Genomic DNA, 19,754 nt, shown 5'->3' on the forward strand with positions numbered 1-19,754 from the left:
CCAATGGTCACTTCTCTCCAGGATGAAGAGGAGTCATTGTTAAGTACTCTGGGTTCGGCCAGTCAATCAATTACAAATCCATGCAACAGTTGCCTTGTCTAGACCACATTTTACAAGCTTGTTTGCAAGAATGTCATGGGGAACCTTGTCAAAGACCTTACTTAAATTGTGATATGCCATATCTACAACATTCCCTTTGTCTACCAAGCTGGTAATTTTATCAAAAAAGGAGATCAGATTAGTCTGGCATGACTTGTTTCTCAGAAACCCATGTTGATTTTTTGTGATAATGCCATTGCTTTCTAAATGTTCACAGACTCTCTGTTTAATGATCTGCTTTAAAATCTTTCCTAGTCTTGATGTCAGACTAACAGGATGATAATTGTTGGGATCACCTCCCCCCCATCTTTTGTTTTTGGGGGGGAGGAAAGATGAGGACAATGTTTGCTCTCCTCCAGTCTGCTGGGACTACTCCCGTTCTCCAGGAGTTCTCAAAAATTATTGCCAATGGCTCTGACATTACATTTGCTAGTTCTTTTAATACCCTTGGATGTAGTTCATCTGGTCCTGGAGACTTAAATTCATTTAGATTAACCAGTTATTCTTGTACTTCCTCTTTACTTATTTCTGTGCTGCATTTCACCTATTGTGTCCTCTGCTCCATGTTCCTCAAGTAGAGCACCATTTTCCTTTTCTGAGAAGACTGAGGCAAAGAAGGTGTTGAGTAGTTCTGCCTTTTCTCTGTCCCCTGTTAACATTTCATCATCTTCTCCACATAGTGGCCCTACCATTTCCTTCTTCTTCCTTTTGCTACGGACATACCAAAAAGGCGCTTTTTATTGTTTTTAACATCTCTAGCAACCCTGAGCTTGTTCTGTGCTTTTGCTTTTCTGACTTTTCCTTTACATGTGCTAGCTATTTGCTTGAATTCGTCCTTGGTTATTTTCTCCTGTTTCCATTTCTTATACATGCCCTGTTTAAAATTTAGCTCAGTTGAAAGTTCCTTAGTCATCCATCCCAGTTGCTGGAGACACCATTTTTCCTCCTGGTTGGAACAGTTTGAAATTCTGCCTTCTGTCTCTACCTTTTGAGAAACTCCCATCCATCCTGAACTCCCTTCTCTTTTACTATTTCTGACCATGGGATCACCTTCAGTATTTCCATAGGTTTACTGAAATCAGCTCTCCTAAAGTCTAGAATGTGTGTCTGGCTCCTCCTTTCCACTGTATAACAAACTCCAAGAGAACATGGGCGGTCTGGAAAGCGCCTTAGTTGCCTTTTTGAAATGGCTTTGAAACTTACTTTGTACATGGCTGCTGATTTCTATATGCTCAACAAAATTTGAAGTTTAACCTCTGGAACGAAAATCAAAATAAAAAATTACATAGTAAGGCAAAACAGAGATGGAGGAGAACAAATAAGAAATAGAGATCTACATATTATGAAAGAGCTTTCAAATAACTCATGTAATTCCCAAATTGATATGCAAATTGGAACACAGTTATCACAATTTTTCCAAATTCTATGCCTCTGTCAACACAGAATTTGTATTCCAAAAGTGTATATTAAGCATTCTTCACACAAAAATGTATATTAAAAAACTTAGTCTATAATGGGGTAATAGGACCAGTACAGGTAATTCTTTCTCCATAAACTAAAGTTCTAAAACTTTAGGAGGGATTTTGTAGTCCATAAGAGAGAGAGCCTGTTGCTCCCATCACATTCACATGGCTAGAGATGGAAGACTTGCAACAGACAGAATTTCCCCCATGAGAGTTGCCACCCCAAATCTCATGAAATAGAAGAAGCTGTAAGAAATCTGTCAATAATAACAATTTTGCCATCTCAGGCTCCATATGTTAAAAATCATAAGTTAGACAAGTATTGTTTGTGCACAGAGCCATGGAAATATTATATATATATATATATATATATATATATATATATATATAGAGAGAGAGAGAGAGAGAGAGAGAGAGAGAGAGAGCAAGCACTGAAGTTTGAGTCTGGGCTTAGAGCCGGTCAACCCAAAACAAAAGATAAGGACAACTCAGACTGCCGTTCATAAAAAAGTAGTACACAATAAAAAGATGTAATAAACTCCAACATGGCTGTCTCCTATAAAGGGAAAAACAGAGGCAATATTAACTGTTCTAAAAGTATATTATATAAGAGTGCAGGAAACCCAGGAGGAAGCCACACCAAGCACCAGACCTTCTAGAGCAGCAATTTGGGCAACAATGGTGGGTTACAGACCGCCATTTGGGACGTCCTTAGGACGTCCCAGTTTAAAAAAGGGGCATCTCTTCTAGATGCCCCTACTCCTGTTACGGACTCTGTCCGTAACAAATGGCGGCACCCGTTCCACACGGCCGCCGCCATTTTGATGTCTTGGATGCCTAGCATTCAGATGTGTCGCGGTGGAAGTGACACCGCAAAAGCGCAGATTGTGCTTTGCGGCGCCACTTCCAGGGCCCAGGAAGGAGCGCGATTTCCGCGCTCCTTCCTCGCAGCGTCTAGGAGTCCCGCGGTTTAGAAGCTGCGGCTCCAGGACACTGCAAGCGGCGCCGGCAGCAGACCGCCGCAATTCGGCGGTCTGTAACGCGCCAATAATTCCATTGGCAGCAGGAAGGGGCAGATCATTTCATGACTGAGTTGAACACATATATTGGTAGCTGAGTACAGCAGAGCCAGCATGGTGTAGTGTTTGAATGCTGGAGACCAGGATTCGAGTCTCCAGTGGCGTTACTAGTTAATAGTTTTATCTTTTAAAATATGTTTTATTCTTTTAATAACTATCTGTTTCAATACTGTAATAATTTAATTCCTTTTTAATTGTACTCTTTAATTGTACTCTGAGTACTCTGAGTCCTGGGAAAAGAGCAGGATACAAATAATAATAATAATAATAATAATGATGATAATGATGATGTCATCCAGTGCAGTAACTCATGTCACCCTCTATTAACCTCCTCCTATACCACGCCATACAGAATCCTTAGTAAAGTGTTTTGTGCTAATATTACTCCTAAATCGTAATTCCCACATATCACTGAATGTCATGGTAATTAAATTACAATATCATACATACGACTTAAATTTATTTTTCACATAGTTTCATGTGCTTAAGGTGACAATTTGGTAAAATGTGATGTTTTTAAATAAAAACTAAAATTGTATTTTTGTTACATTAAAAATTCATTTCTGAAATGTGAAATTTTAATTTAAATTAAAAAAAAAAAACCCCAACCTGGGGCCTCTCCTTTCTCCTCCCACTGAGTCTCACCCCACACACATAATCTTTTCAGCATTTTAATGGGACACAGGCAAATGTCGCAGTCTGTTTCTACCCAAAGGCAGATGTTTGGGGAGCAATGGGATCACACACACTCCTTCTTAGGGTGTCACCTGGTGCGATCTGTATCTCCCACACTCCCTAAGTGATGCTGCTGTGAGTCCCCTTTGAACCATGAAATCCACTGAGTGACCTTGGGTAAGTCGTACTCTCTCAGCCTCAGAGGATGGTAATGGCAAACCCCCTCTGAAGAAATTTGCCAAGAAAACCCTGTGATAGGTTTGCCTTAAGGTTGCCATAAGTTAGAAACTACTTGAAGGCACACAACAACAACATCCAGCTGACTGCAACCCTTAGGCTTGATATGAGCTATTTATTTATGCTACTGACTGAATGTTGGTCTATTACATAAAATTGTATTCTCTGAAACAATTATTACAACTATGTGGAATTAATACAATGTATTGGAAATGCTAGCAAACACAGAATTATATGTGAATATACTACCATTACTGGATTGGATGAAATATGAGATGTTACGATGCCTTACTGAGATATACTCCAAGTACAATGTGACCTACAAATATTAATAAGGCTCCTTATAAGATGTAATGTCTATAGAAACAATTTGCCTAGTCTATGAATTATCTATCTGTCTAGACTGTGATGTCTATGTGATACTATGAACCTCCACAAGGACTGCAGCTGTATCAACAAATTATTGTATTTTATAAATATATAAAAATTTATAAAGCTGCATATTTATTCTCCAATAATTCCTAAGAGTCCAAAGCTTAAGACTTTCTTGAGGGGAATGATGATTTTGATCTGCCTACTAGACAAAACTATTTACAAGCTTGTTAGTTCAAATGACCAAAATGGCTAGCTAGAAACAGACGGATAGGCATAAGGTGAAGAACCTTCAATTGCTTAATGAAAAGATAGATATGGGATGACCATACCTGTTTAATTGTCTCCAAAGATTTATAGCAGGCCTACATAAGAACTGTTCCTATACGTCTTCAGCCATTCGAACTGAGAGCTATAAAACTCTGTCTTTTCCTTTGTGATTGGATTAAGCCACACAATTAGCTATTGCCTGATTGAGATCCAGGAAAACATTTTTTTCATGCCAGACACATTTTGACACTGGTCTTTTTTGCCTTCCTTGGAGGAGCTCCTTTAGGATTTCCACATTACTGTTTCATTACTGCCAGTTGTTACTAACACATTATTACTGTGCTATAGTTATTGCATACGGCTTGCATTATGTCACAGTTTGTATTCTTGGTTAAGTGCAGAGGGGTAGAAATCTCAGCCTGGAAATTGGCAGGGGTGGATCTGAATAAAGAGGTGAATGGCAATTCAGAAGATCTGGACAACTCTCAGTTACAGCCAGGTGCACCTGAAATACTCCTGTGTGGAAGGCATTAACAGTGAAGGCTTGGCCATGAGCCTCAAGGGAAGATGTATGTTTACCTGGCCAACATTATGTCCATGTTTGAATCACTCGACAAGATAACACAGGTTTCTTTGCCCTGTGTTATCAACGTTAAATAAACTGGCCATTTTAAAACCTAGTTCTCAGTATATGGCTTTTCCTTTCTGGCTGCAATCACAGACAAACTTCTGACCAGCATGTATTCTGTGCTACTTTTCCAACTTTCTGCAGTATGGATATCCCAAGTTAAAAGAGCTACAGACATGCAAATACAAGACATTATTGATCTGTCCACCTAATTCCTGTTCCTTTCTATATATTAAAAAAAAGAAAGAAAAGAATAACAGTTGATCAAAAGAATTATGAATCTTAGAAATGTTATACATATAAGGCACTCCTCTCGTGGCCTGTCTGGAGTCGGTAATGGGCTGGATGAGGGAAAACCGACTCAGTCTGAATCCAGAGAAAACGGAGGTACTTGTGATAGGTTCCCCTGGTCCAGGAATGGCGGTGGTTCCACCTGTCCTGAACAGGATCACGCTTCCTGTGAAGGACTCCGTGCGCAGTCTGGGGGTGCTTCTTGACTCGTCGCTTCACCTTACAGCTCAGGTGAATGCGACGGTCAAGAGCACCTGTTATCAGCTTCGGCTCATTCGCCAGCTGCGCCCATACCTGGCCCAGAGGGACCTTGAAACGGTGGTACATGCTCTGGTAACCTCTCGATTGGACTTCTGCAATGCACTCTACATGGGGCAACCCTTGTACCAAACCCGGAAGCTACAGATGGTACGGAACATGGCAGCCAGACTGGTCACTGGTACTTCCAGGGCCAGTCATATTACACCTGTACTTAAAGATCTGCATTGGCTGCCCATTCGCTTCCGGGCACAATACAAGGTGTTGGTTATGACCTATAAAGCCCTACATGGCTTGGGCCCAGGTTACCTTGAGGACCGTCTCTCCCCATACATTCCACCCCACACCCTCAGAACATCTGGGCAGCAACTACTGAGGGTCCCGGGGGCTAGATTAGCCTCCACTACAAGGAGATCATATTCTATCATCGCCCCGACCCTCTGGAACACGCTGCCCATTGAGCTCCGCTCGGCCGCCTCCCTGGCCCAGTTCAGGAGGGAGTTGAAAACCCTCTTGTTTCGATCTGCTTTCCCCAATACAAGCTCCAGCTAGTCTCCCCCCCCCCCTCTGACAGCAAGGGTAGCTGGCTGATGGGGTTTTTAATATTGATTTTAATGCTTTTGTATTTGTACTGTTGGTTTTGATAGTCTTGTTTGATATTGTACTGTATTGTATTATTTTGATTGTTGTTCACCGCCCTGATCGTAGGAAGGGCGGTATACAAATAAAATTTTATTTATTTATTTATTTATATAATGCTCCAGATGTTGTTGGTCTTCAGCTCCTTTCAGCCTTGTCCAGCATCACCGATATGATGAAAGATGCAGTCCAAAAACATTTGGAGGTCAGCAAGTTGCACCCTTATACAAAGTGACAAGCCTCTTGTTGAATAACATTTCCAGACTCTGATTTTGCTCAGACAGATTCATGGAAGATAAATAAATATGAAGCTACCCTATAACAATCAAGATGATGTGTCCATTTATTTCAGTGTTGTCTAGTCTTACTGGCAGTGGCTCTTCAGCTTTACAGTACTATACGTTCACATGATTTAATATAAAATTCTTTGAACTAGAAATGACAGGGTTTGAATGTGGACTCTCTGCACCAATGGTGAGGATCTTTTGACCCTCTAGATATTCATGAACTACTGCTCCCATCAAGAAGGGATAATGAGAACTGCAGTTCAAAACATATGAAGGGACACAGGTTGCACACCCTTCTTCTATAAGCACAGTCAGTGTTTTGGCATGATCTCTTCCCAGTATAGCAATCATCCTCTGATAACTAGGCACTGTGATAAGCAACCAAAGATGGACATCTTTATTATGCAAACTTATGAACTCCCAGGTTTGACTGGTTTGTTTCATTTTGGAATTAAAACAAGAGAATAGCTAAACCTCTGTGCTTTTTCAAATAAGACTATTTTTAACCTTAACTCACAGGTTTATGCCTGCTATAGTACGGTCTGAAAGGGCTAGATATGCTTCAGAAGAAGCCCCATAGATCCAGTTTGCAATTTTGCACAAGTGCAGAGATGCAGAGAGCATCAATGACAGAGAATATGAGGATGAGGAGGTGAAGCTTTAGGAACAAAGAGTAATACAGATGGTTCCCAGACCACAAAGGTTTGTGTTTGTTTTTCACTAATTTTTCTGTCGTTTGCTAAATCATGATATATGAAAACAATTATTTCCCCTGAAGGAGGAGGATGCTGAAATGTCAAGGGCTCCTTCAGGCTCCACTGTGATAATGAATTATTGGAGAAATAAAAAATTTTGCTACTTCAGTGAAGAAAGACATTTTGTGACCTTTCGCTGCTTTATGGCGATAATGAATTTTCTGCAGAACTCAGACACTTTCACTTACTCTATTAAAATAAGAATGCTTGAGGAATAGCTGTGACCTTGACCTTTGAAAAATTAATGGAATACTGATTTTGAAGGAACTGATGAAAATCTGGTTATTATCTAGACTCTTATTTATTACTGTCATGCCAATAAAGCTCCCCAGTCTAAAAAAAAAATCCAAAACAATGTTCTTCAGCTTATCAACTGAACTACTAACTCCTGGTATTTAGATACAAGACTCCACTTATTCTTTATCATGCCAATAGTATCAGTTTTATACAAAGATCTTTTGATTCAAGATGAAAGGCTTAAGTAACAGCAGAGGTTTGGCACCATAAGCTCCAGACCTTATCTCCTAATGACATGTGAGGTTATATTAACAAGTTTTGTCATGAGTTCAAATTTCATTTATCACTTTAAAAAAGAAACCAATTTATAAAGAGTTGGCTTTATTTATAACAATTCAGGGATATCACAGTATGCCAATTGCTACAGCTTAAGTATTTTAACCAATGCTGTAAAAAGAGAATAAGGAAACAAGATAACTATCAATATGGAAAGTTTTCCCCACTCCAATATTACATAACAACCTGAAACAAATGTTAAAGGAAGGGAGACATGGATGCAGAGTTGGAAAGGCTATATTGTCTGTACTAGAAAAAACAAAGGCCCGGAACAGACGGGCGAGAAGAAGCAGCTTCCAGCAGCTTTGGGGACATGGTGTTTATATGATGCACACCCCCAAAGCAGCCTGAAGCCACTCCGATGCTGCACTCCATCCTTGGACTGGAGCAAAAAGGAGCTGGGATAATTCAACTTCTTGTGGCATGGTTCGGGTTCTGTGGTGGCGACCCACTTTCAGCGTGGGCCATGCAGTCACCGTAGTCCCAGCCCACTTGTGGCCAGAGTGGCCTCAGGCTGTATGCTCTGGGCCAAAGTTCTTATTATTATTCATCTTCTGCAGTCTGACTGGCAATGGCTCCCTGGACCAAGATCCAAATATTTCCTTTTCTGACAGAATTACATCCACCAGTGGGGCACCCCATTCTCTCCCAATATGATCTGGATGATTTGAGGATTTTGGTGCTCCCCAGTCTAAAATAATCCAAAACAATGTTTTTCAGAAAAGCAGAAGATAGCAAAGTTCCATTGCATGAGCAGTACCCCACCCACACACTGTTTAATGTACTGCTCATGCAATCTACATAAGGCATGGGAATCATTCAATTTATGTGGTGTCCATAGCCATTTTTGTGGTATGTGGGGTCTCCCAGAGGAGTTTCCCCCCCCCCCCAATTATTTGTATTTTTTTAAAAATTGGAGACTCACAGTTTTAGGATCAATAGTTTTCCACCAAATTAATGATCATACCATTGGAGGGGATGACCTGGCCTCCAACAGGGCCTGAGAATGGAAGAATGGAAGAGTGGCCCCTGGATACATAGAGCTTGGTTCTCCTTGTGTACATATTTAGTGACTATCTCCACAGGATTACAGAAGTTTTAAAAATTTATTCCTACATGCCCTACAAAACTGTACATCTTAGAATGATAGAGTTGGGAGAAACCTCAAGGATTATCAAGTCCAAATCCAATCCCCTGCCATCTTCCCAGAGTCTGTCTGGAAGAGAAGGCATGGAAAGGATGCATTAGCAGAGGAGGTCTTCAAAACATCATCCTCCATACAAAGAGAGTAGCTGAACCAGAAATGAAGGACTAATATTTTCCTCCCTTAACATGCATAGTAAACTCTTTCATGGGACTAAAGTTATACAGACAAGCTCAGCAGCTATTTTGTCTTCTAAACAAGACGTTCCATGGACTTAAACATGTGGGTAACCTTGTAACCACATAATCAATGGGTCTTGGGTATGCCTATAACCTTATCTGCCTACTCTCTTTGTGCCTATATGTGCTCCTACCCTGAAATCAGACAAAAAGGGCACAGATCCAAAATGCTACAACTCCTATAGTTTCAATGTTTCAGATTCAACTATTCAGCAGAAAAAGACCACATGAGCTTTGTTAAGATACTTATTCTTCTCAAATGATGTCAGTTGCTAGCAGTGCATGAAGACAGAGTGTCAGGCTATTTTCACTCTCTTAAAAAGAGATAATATAGATTTCCCCCACACGTTTATATACACAAAAAAGCAGTAACAGCATCTTCTCCGACTGAATGTTAGTTCGTTTTATATCAGTTTTATATTTTCCCTAACAGTGAAAAGAAATATGGATGGTACAATTCAACGGCTATATAATAACTCACAGAACCTTCTTTTAGCCTTTGTGCAGCCTGTGACAAATGGAGCCCAAAGGAGCTAACTGTCCCATAATCAAGACAAATTCTTCTGGTGTTTCCAACATATGCAATATATAATGTCAATGGAATTCAGAGATGATTTATTATAAACTAAATATCCACACATTATAAAATATTATCTAAAAATGAAGTTGGCAGTTCCACAATAAATTATGGCACTCATACAGCAGAACACAGTTGTGGAGATACAGATGAATATGACATCAGAGACAGCATATGATATCTTCTGGAACAATGTAGAAACTTCACCAAGTGCAAAATCTACATAATGCTAGAAAAAAAGTGTCATATCAAATACAATGTTGAGAGCAATGGCACCCTTCCAGGATGGGAATATGGTACAGTGCAAAATAATAAAGCTCCCAGGCCAAAGAATCCTATTGTTACCATAAGAGAAGAGCATCCATTTGGTAACAAGCTATGCAACAAAAATGTCCTAACTCAGTGGTTCTCAGACTTTTTACCCATGTGACCTCCTTTCCATTTTCATGTGAATATCACACCTCCCTTGAAATATTGTATAGATAAAAATATTTTGCTTATGTAGCGTGCATATATTTGTTCATCTCACAGATAGCATCTATGAAACAAACTGCAGAAACAATCCAGTTTGAGACTGCTTTAACTGCCCTGGCTCAGTGTCATGCAAATTGTAATTTATTGTGGCATCACAGCTCTCTGACAGTGAAGGCTAAATGTCTTACAAAACTACTATTCCCAAAATCCCATAGCACTGAGACAGGGCAGTTAAAGTGGTCTCAAACTCCCAAGGCCACCCAGTTGGTTTTTATGGCTGAACTGAGATACAAACCCTGGTCTCCAGAGTCCTCATCCAACATTCAAACAACTACACCATGCTGGTTCTCAAAACCAGGCAGCAGCGTAAATATGCCATTCACTAGGACAGCAACCTTAAGCAGTGTTGCCAGTTTCTGGGGAATTCCCTGGAATCTGGGAATTTAATTAATTTCTTTCCGGGGATTTTGACTTAATATTCTGGCAAATACTGGGGAATTCCGGGGATTTGGGTAAAACATTCCGGGGAATATCTTTGAGGCTTGTTGGCAACACTGACCTTAAGTTCTATTGAAAGACAGGACCATAAACTGTTACAGAATCTGAGATGCCACAAGTATCGTAATATTGCAATTATGCTACAGTTTACAAAGGGAATATAATTACACACACGCACACACACTCAAGTAGAACCAGGCAAGAAATGGGCTAAGGAAAAAGCATCAGGAAAATGGTAGTCATGGTATGGTATGTTTGGTTTCCCATGAGAAATGATCTTGATCAGGATAACAGAGTAGCACAATTCTCATTTTTTTTCTTAAACAGGAATGTTCATTAGCATTGCCACCAAAACACAGAAGAAGGTAAAGAGGGTGAGAAAAGTTATTGTCACATTCAAGTGCAAAGAGGCAAACAACACCACTGAAAGAGCAATGGGAAAAGAGTCTCCAATGCTATTTCTGTAGCCCCTGACATCCACACAACTCTGTGTGTGTGTGTGTGTGTGTGAGAGAGAGAGAGAGAGAGAGAGAGAAAGAGAAAGAGATTTGGTGATCCTGGAAGCATTTAGGTGTGACAGTTTACCTTTAAAGAAACATGCACTCTCCTAGCACTGTGATATGATAGCCCTATTTAAATACTTGAAGGGATGTCACACTGAGGAGCGAGCAAGCTTATTTTCTGCTGCTCCAGGGACTAGGACCCGGAACAATGGATGCAAGCTCCAGGAAAAGAGATTTCACCTCAACATTAAGAGGAACTTCCTGACAGTAAGGGCTGTTCAACAGTGGACCTCCCAAAATTGTTCACCCTCTACTTTAGAAGCTCCTGATAAAACTGAGTTAATTTTTTAAACTTTAAAGTGATAAGAATAATGTTTTCTTGCCAAGGTTTTGACCATCTCTAGTTTCATACATGATTTAAAACGCCACATAGAGAAGTATATTGGCAGATTGTGATTAACAACCCTCAACTCCAACTTGGATTTAGTTATTCTCATGACATCATTCAGGTCATTTTCTGAAAAATAAAATTGTTGATAACAGAATGCAGACCTTCAGTGCTGCTCTACAATAGGCCTTGTAGAAATGACTGCATGGTCAGAAATATGTTTGGTTTAGCAGTTAAGGGAGTTTTGACTCAGATCCAGTTGGTTTTTAATTCAGCTGAATCACTGAAACTTGATAAAATGCCATAAGACAATGTAAAAGAAAGCAGACCCTTCACAATGGAAGAGCTGACATCATCCTCACAGCTGCCAAGCCATCAGTAACTTGGTTTTTGAAGGAACGAAGCAAAGTTATAACAAATGTGCATATATACATTTTGCAATAATTCTCCCCAGTGCGTGTAAATCCACTTAATTTGAAACATACACCTATCATGTGATTGTATTCCTGTATATGAAGGGTGTGTAAAGTGTTGCTCTGTGGTCATATGTGGCCCGAAGATCCCCCATGCCTGCCCTTTCACTCTATATGAATATAACACTATGATCCCCCTTTGTCATGTTTGAATCCTATGCAACCCTGGAGCTTATAGGAGATACACCAGAGCTGAAAATTCTAAATATCTCTTCCTAAATTGCAAATCCCAGAATTTCATAGGATATTGCCATGGCAGTTAAGGTGACATCATAGTGCTATCATTGTGTAGTATGAGTGGGCCTATCGTTTTAATAAAGGAGAGTGGATTATCTCTCTTGGAAGACTTGGGGAGTAACAATTCATTTTTCAACAGGTCACAGGCATCTCTTCTACTGTTTACTGTATTCTTATTAATGATAATCTCAAAACCAGAAATGGATTTGTGGGCAATTCTGGTTTTGTTTTCATTTTTGATACTATGTATGGCTGCCATGGATCTAAATATCCCAAAGGCACCAGATCCTGTCTGAGCTTGGAAGCTAAGCAGGGTCACCTCTGGTTATTACTTGGATGGGAAAGTGCCAATAAATACCAGGTGCTGTAGGAACTAGCAAAACTACCTTTGAGTATTGCTTGCCTAAGAAAATCCTGTGCAATTCATGACATTGCCATAATAGAAAAGTGACTTGAAGGCACATAAACACATACACACTTGCGTACATGGGGTGGTAGAGATTCCATCTCTTTCTCATCACAAGTGAAAAAACAACTGGGGGCTCTGGTAGGTCAAGAGGCAATACATAAATGACTTAAATAAATAAATAACCTTGAGGAGAATGCTTATGAATTGAAACAGATGGGAAGCAGAACAGTTAATTAGTCTCTTTTTGCAATGCTGCCCTTCAGAGTTGTAGCTTTCCCAGGTTATTTGGTTTGTTTATTTTTTTAAGCAAAAAAGGAAGTACAAAATGCAAGTGACTGGATGCATAGTTCAAACCACTGTTTTAAAAGGAAACAAAGCAGTAAGGTGTGCTTATAATGTTTCTGGTATAGACATCCCACTCAATGGGAAATATTTAAGCTAGATGGCTAAAAGGGAGCCTTCCAGCAGCCAAACAAGGTATGTTTTGGATACAGTTATTGTTGTTGTGCACCTTCAAGTCATTTCTGACTTACGGCGACCCTAAGGCGAACTTATCATAGGGTTTTCTTGGTGAGATTTAGCTCCCACTGAGGCTGAAACTGTATGACTAGCCCAAGGTCACCCTGTGAATTTCCATGGCCAAGCAAGAATTCAAACCCTGGTTTCCAGTAATACAATCAAGCAAATGCAATTCTGTTCTATTTTTGTACTTGAAGCTTTCTCAATGGAATCTGACATTTTAATGTAGGTTTAATCTTGTTGGCATACACATACGCGCAGACACTCTAGTTCTCAGGGCAAACATTGGGCTGGGTCTAGCTTGGTTGTATTTAATATGTAATTAAGGTGTAATATTTGTGGAATTCCAAGTTTCATCTTGGAAACTAAGCAGGGTCAGTCATGATTAATAATTAGATGGGAGACCACCAATGAATACCAAGTGCTGTAGGCTACATTTTAGAGGAAGGAACTGTCAAAATCACCTCTGAGTATTCCTCGCCCAAGAAAATCCTATTAAATTCATGGAGTCATCATAGTTTGACAGCAACTTGAAGGTACATTACCTTTAGAGGTGGTTTTGTTAGTTCCTTCCTCTGAAATATACCCCTCTCCATACACAATGTTTGTTGCAGATCCATTTGTTCATCCAGACCAGGTGTTCTTAATGTACACCAGGACAGGATTCAGATGAAACTAGAAAGGAAAGGACAGCCTGGTAAAGGGATTGCAAAAATAAATTCTACATCCTCCAAGCTTGCTTTGGCTCCAGATTATAATAGGATTTATTTATATACCGCCCAATCACTGGAAATCCGAGCGATCCTTTCTAAGTATCTTTGGTCTCTGAAAACAACAACAGGATAAGTGGGAAGCTGAGCACTCCTTGTAGTCCACCATTCACAGCAATTTACTCTAGGTCTCGCTTACTTCCTGCGCTTCAGCTAGTTTGAGGGAGGTGGGAAGGACTAGAGGAATGGACACGGGGATGGTAGTCTGGGGAAGGCAGTTATTTCCCCTCACCCAGTGAATTGTCACTTGAACTGCATGAAACTACGTACATGTACATGCATTTAAGTGGTGCATAAGATATTGTAATTTAAAGGTATAATTTCAACTTTGCTAGTTGTTTACATCACAGCTATTACCAAGTAATATACAGGAATTAAAATTAATGAGTAACACTAGTACGAAAAACATTACAAAGGATTCTATATGGTGTGGAATGGGAGGAGGTCAATGGGAGGGGTGCCACATGTTACTGCACTGGGTAATGCCAACCCTAGTGATACCACTGAATTCTCTTACTCCACCCACTTTTATTTGAATGGAGACATATTGGATTGCAAAAGAGGGGCCCCTGTTGCAAATGGACTTTAAATTTCCTGGACTTTGAAAATCTCCCTACTGCCGCATGGCCAGAAGGAGGAGGAGCCTACCTGCAAAAGATATCCTCCCATCATAACATCTTCATTAAGGACTGAAACAACATGCAGGCATCTGACCAACATCTCCAATTGTTTCCCCCCCCCCCCCTGTTTGGTTTGTAACATCTTGCCTGAAGTAGAAGTCCATGGAGCTTCAAAAGCTTGCAACAAATATATTGTGCATTTTGGTTGGCCAATAAAGGTATCACCGATGGATTTTTGTTTGTATTTATTAAATGGCCAAAACAGCTACCCCTGAATGTTTCCCACTTTTACTTGGTTTGTTACATGGTTCTTCTCACTATCTCTTAAAAATGTTTCAGCCTTCTTCAGAATGACCTGTTATTGTTGCCACAAGCAGTGCTTGAAAAAGCAATGGAAGCCAGGGGCAGAAACCCTATAGTTTCAGCATGGTAAGGCTTTAAACATTCCCTTTCCCATCCAAAATAATGCAGACGATTCTGCCAAAAGCTTTTGAACATACTCAAAAATTATGGAAAAGCCAAATTAATGTTTGTCTCAGGCCTGATTGCTCCTATATATTTATGCAAGAAAAAAGGTTAGCAATAGATGGCCTGGACACCAGATGCTTGTGTGACAGAAATAGAAAGGATGTCAGCAGGATACATGGATGAAGATGAACATTTTAATAATGATGTGGTGGAGATCTTGAAGTGTCAATGGTCTGTGTAGGATATGTATAAACCTCACCTACTATTATTGCTCAAAACACACTAAGGAAGAACACTCCTCTCTTGTTATTCCCACAGAGATATAAGGGAGATAAAGACAGGCGGCTCCTCATCGGTGCTGCACCAAAAAAAAAAAAAAAAGAGTGGCTTCTTTTTAGGAGTGCCATAATGGCACTCGCATGCCCTGATGCAGCTGCTTCCGATGAGTGCTGTTTGGGCACGCAGACGCCCATGTGTCATTGTCACATGCCCTGTGTGGTGTGGCCGCGGCAAGATGGTGCATGGGCAGTGCTAGTAGGGCTGGGCATGTATATACACCCAGCCTTCCAGAGCCAGGCCGGCGTTTTGTGCCAGTCCGTACTGGGCCATAGTTGTGAAGCCTAAAAACCTTGCAGGGTATGTACTGGGAGAATAATTGGCACACAGTTAAAATATGGTGTTGGAGATGAATGGACTACTAAATAGACAAAGGAATCAAGCCTAGAACTTAAGATGACTAAATTGAGTCTGTTGTATTTGGGCATATCATGTGAAGATGTGTCAATGGAAAAGACAAACTTTAAAGTAGAAGACAGTAGGAAAAGAGAGACAGCACCACAGGTGGACTGTTTCTATAAAAATGCTAAAGTCCTAAGTAACAAGGTTACCTTTTGGACTACGATTCCTATTTGTTAGCCAACATTGGATTCTGCGCTGTACATACAATCTTTTTAAGTAGATGGTTCCCTGCCCTCAGGCTTACAATCTAAAAAGACACGACACAAAAGGAGAAAGGAGTGGTGGTGGGGAAGGGGATGAGGTCCAGCAGTTCTTCTCTACCTCCGACGCCTGGACCAAGGCAGATGGACTGGAGGGAGGGCTTGGCTTCTTGGAGCTAGCCTGCCACTCTCCCCCTCAAGATGGTGGATGAAGGGAGGGCTTGTCTTCTTCCAGGCAGGGCCTGTTGGAGCTAGCCTGCTTCTCTCCCCCTCAAGATGGTGGATGAAGGGAGGGCTTGTCTTCTTCCAGGCAGGGCCTGTTGGAGCTAGCCTGCCTCTCTCCCCCTAAAGATGGTGGATGAAGGGAGGGCTTGTCTTCTTCCAGGCAGGGCCTGTTGGAGCTAGCCTGCCTCTCTCTCCCTCAAGATGGTGGATGAAGGGAGGGCTTTTCTTCTTCCAGGTAGGCCTGTTGGGTTGCATCTGCATGGCATAAATAATCCAGTTTTACACCACATTAACACCCATGGTTCAATGCTATAAAATTCTGGAAATTGTAGTTTAGTGAGACATTTAGCCTCTTCTGTCAGAGAGCTCTGGTGCCACAGCAAATTACAGTTAACAGAATTCCACATCGTTAAGCCATGGCAGTTAAAATGGTGTCAAATTGGATTATTTCTGCAGTGTGGATGCAGCCTAAGCGAGAAAACAAACTAGCTAATCAAAATAAATACCATAAGAACAAAGCCAGGAGCTATAGTGAAGGAAAAGAGGCACAGCTTGCCAGGAGAGACTTGTGGGTTGCATGAGGGAGCCTCAGAGGCTGGATTTGGTTGCAGGAGAGTGGGAATCCATAAACCTGGTTTAAAGACATATGATGCAGCAACCTTGCTAAAGCCTGACTTTGGAATAGTTTTTTTTTGCTGGCTGGAGCTTTTTGGGTGTTTTACCAGATCTGCATGGAATACACCTGAAAGACCAATGTTTGCCTCCTTGGTTTCTTTTGAGGAAGGCTGGAATTTAAATAAAATATGGACAAAAAGTATGGAGCATGGCACATACACAAGTCCTCTCATGGCTGACTCCCTCTTCTCAGGAGTGATGACTCTCACATCCAGCAAACCATATGGCATAAAAAGAATTCTGAGGGATTCCTGTATGTAGCCAAGAGGAGGCTGGGTACCAGCAAGTCTTCCAGGTTGTGCACAGTGTGCCAGCTGCTCCATCTGGTGCTTCATATAACTTTTTTGTGGGAGCAGAAATACCAAAAATATAGTCCAAGAATATTATGTATGACTTTGGAGGCAGTGTACTTTTTGAACTGGCCAAGAGCCAGAATACATTTTCTTTCCACCTTTTTCCTTTCCCTTCTATGAGGGCCTGGCCAAGAGCTACTCCTTTCATTCCCTCCCTCCCTCCCTCCCTCCCTCCCTCTCTCTCTCTCTCTCTCACACACACACACACACACACACACACACAAATTGCACACCCTTGTGCCACTGCTTCAGACAAGAGGTCAGGAAGCAACAAGGCACCCCACCTCTGAGGCAGCGTGGTTTCCCAGTTCAAGTCCCTGGTCTTTTCCCTCTCCCTGCTTTGCTTCCTGCACATCCAGTTTGGAAGAGGAGAAATGGGGAAAAAACAGTGCAAGGCAGCCCTAGTCACAAGGCCTGGGAACCACAGGCGGAAGGACTGCCATCTGTGGTTTTGGACATCCTCTTTGTTATTACGTAGTAATTTCATTATGGAATTTAGAGAGGGTGTGTAAAAAGGGCCTGTTCCAAGGAAATTTTCATAAAACAAACCCCATAGTGAAAGGCTTAATCTCTGGCCAAAAAATAAGAAAAAGAAGGGGGAAAAAATTAAACAACAAAAATATAGCTGGGAAGAGTTGTAAAACTGACATCATATAGCAGAGAGGCAATACTGACAAAAACTTCAACTCATGTGATTACACTACAAAAGCAGCCATGAGACTTAGAATCTCATAGTTGCATTTGAAGCAACACTTCCCTCTGATCTCCACCCTCCATCTGCAAGGTCAACAATTGTACTTTATTGTATATGAAGCAACATATGTGTGCATATACATAGCTATCAGGAGGTAACTCCTCAGTACTGGAGGCAGTTTGGTCTCTGGCATTGTGCCACACTAGGTACTGGAGGCATGTGGTTATCTGTCAACAGTTCCACATTCAGCCTACATTACATTTTACATATGAGTAACTGTGGGCCACAAGAGAATGAGGCAAACTCTGGGAATGATTTAGAGCATAGTTAACTGTGCTCTGCAGATGAGATCACTACAATACTTTCTGACAAAGTGGTAGAATGGCTGTTGTCCAGCATTATTTAATTTTTCCAACCAGAGAAAAATAAAACCTACCTTAAGAGGGGATCCCACCCTCCCTTACAATACTTTGGCTTCAGAGCTATCTCTTAAGAGTTCCAGCAGTTAATCACAGACTCACATGGAGATGGATCCACAAACATTGGGTCTATGTTATGAAGCAGCTCCTTCCTGGGTGATGGTTCTCCTTCACTAGAACAAATTTATTAGGAAAAATATTAAATTTCTTTCTATTGTACATGGTTTTATAGTAACAGATGCATACCATTTCAATGCTTCCTGTTGTGATCTTTCCTAAGAACAATGGAAGTCTGTTAACCAATTAAATATATAAGGCTGCTCAAATTGGGTGCAGTATAGTGAGTGTCTTTGGTCCAAAACACACTGCAAAATTAATCCAATTTAACCACTTTAATTGCCTTGGCTCAATGCTAGGGAAATCTGGGAACTGTAGTTTTATGAGACATTTAGCCTTCTCTGTCAGAAAACTCTGGTGCCACAACAAACTACAATTCCCAAGAATCCCTATCACTGAGCCAGGGCAGTTAAAGTGGTCTCACACTGGATTATTTCTGCAGTGTGTTTGGGACCTTTGATCTGTACTGGGAAGTGTAGCTTCATTTATTTTTTTTTCAGGATGAGTATACTGTTCTTCATTAGAAAAAATGAATACTTAATGAGATTTACACAAGTATCTATAAAATTTAACAAGTCAATACAGGACAGTTTACAACACAGTAATGCTGTAACAAAGAAAACACTAACACAAAAATCAAATCAAGAAAAAAAGCATGCCTGAACATTTTACTTTTTAAAAATGACTAAAGAAAGCTAACATTTCCAAAGCTGAAGTGCCACCAATGAGAAGGCCTTTATTCATATTGACAGATGAGTAGAGTACAGATACTTCACATGAGTAGAAGTATCATGGAAGAGGGCCTCTCATAGATTTTAATAAATTGGGTTGAATGGCTTTATACATTTGCAATTAGAACTATGATGTAGCCAGAGTGCAACCAGTAAACTAGACATCTTAGATCAAGGCAGACATCGGGGTTGTTCTCACTGGCTTATACACCGGTTTACAAATCGAATCCAAGGTGTAGCGTTCCTACTGAAACCCGAATTAACTCTAGAACAGTTCTAGATTAACTCGATATCGTTTCTACTACAATTCGAATCTGATTTGATTTATAACATTTAATCCGGGTCAGAGGTCTATAAACCGGCGTAAAAAGGTAGAAGGGTCAACCCTAGTATTTTTCCTTAATTCGGGATAGAAATCGGAGTATTTAAATAGGAACGTTTTGGCCTTTGAATCAGGTCAACTGGATGGGAGGAGCGGAGCGTGATGGGCTGGCCTGGGGGTGTTACCCTCTTTGGTCTCTTTCTGCATCGCCAACGCCATTTTCTTCCATTCGCATAGACTTTCCCCCGGTGGATTGCAACCTCCCCTCTGTGTGAAGAGAGCCATTGAACACCATTTGTAACGGAGAGAGGCTGGATGCACAGTGATCTGGGGGG

General features: G+C 40.8%; 1 protein-coding gene across 1 annotated transcript in view; it reads right to left on the bottom strand.

The window, feature by feature from the left end:
• Positions 1-19,754, bottom strand: part of ARSB (arylsulfatase B) — a 105,189-nt gene that overhangs the window by 30,444 nt on the left and 54,991 nt on the right. The window contains exon 6 of the mRNA XM_042453996.1: positions 18,352-18,422. Within this exon, the coding sequence (XP_042309930.1) occupies positions 18,352-18,422 (71 nt within the window). The remainder of the gene's footprint in view (positions 1-18,351; positions 18,423-19,754) is intronic.

This window comes from Sceloporus undulatus, chromosome 2 (genome assembly GCF_019175285.1).
Source record: "Sceloporus undulatus isolate JIND9_A2432 ecotype Alabama chromosome 2, SceUnd_v1.1, whole genome shotgun sequence".
Taxonomy (NCBI): Eukaryota; Metazoa; Chordata; class Lepidosauria; order Squamata; family Phrynosomatidae; genus Sceloporus; species Sceloporus undulatus.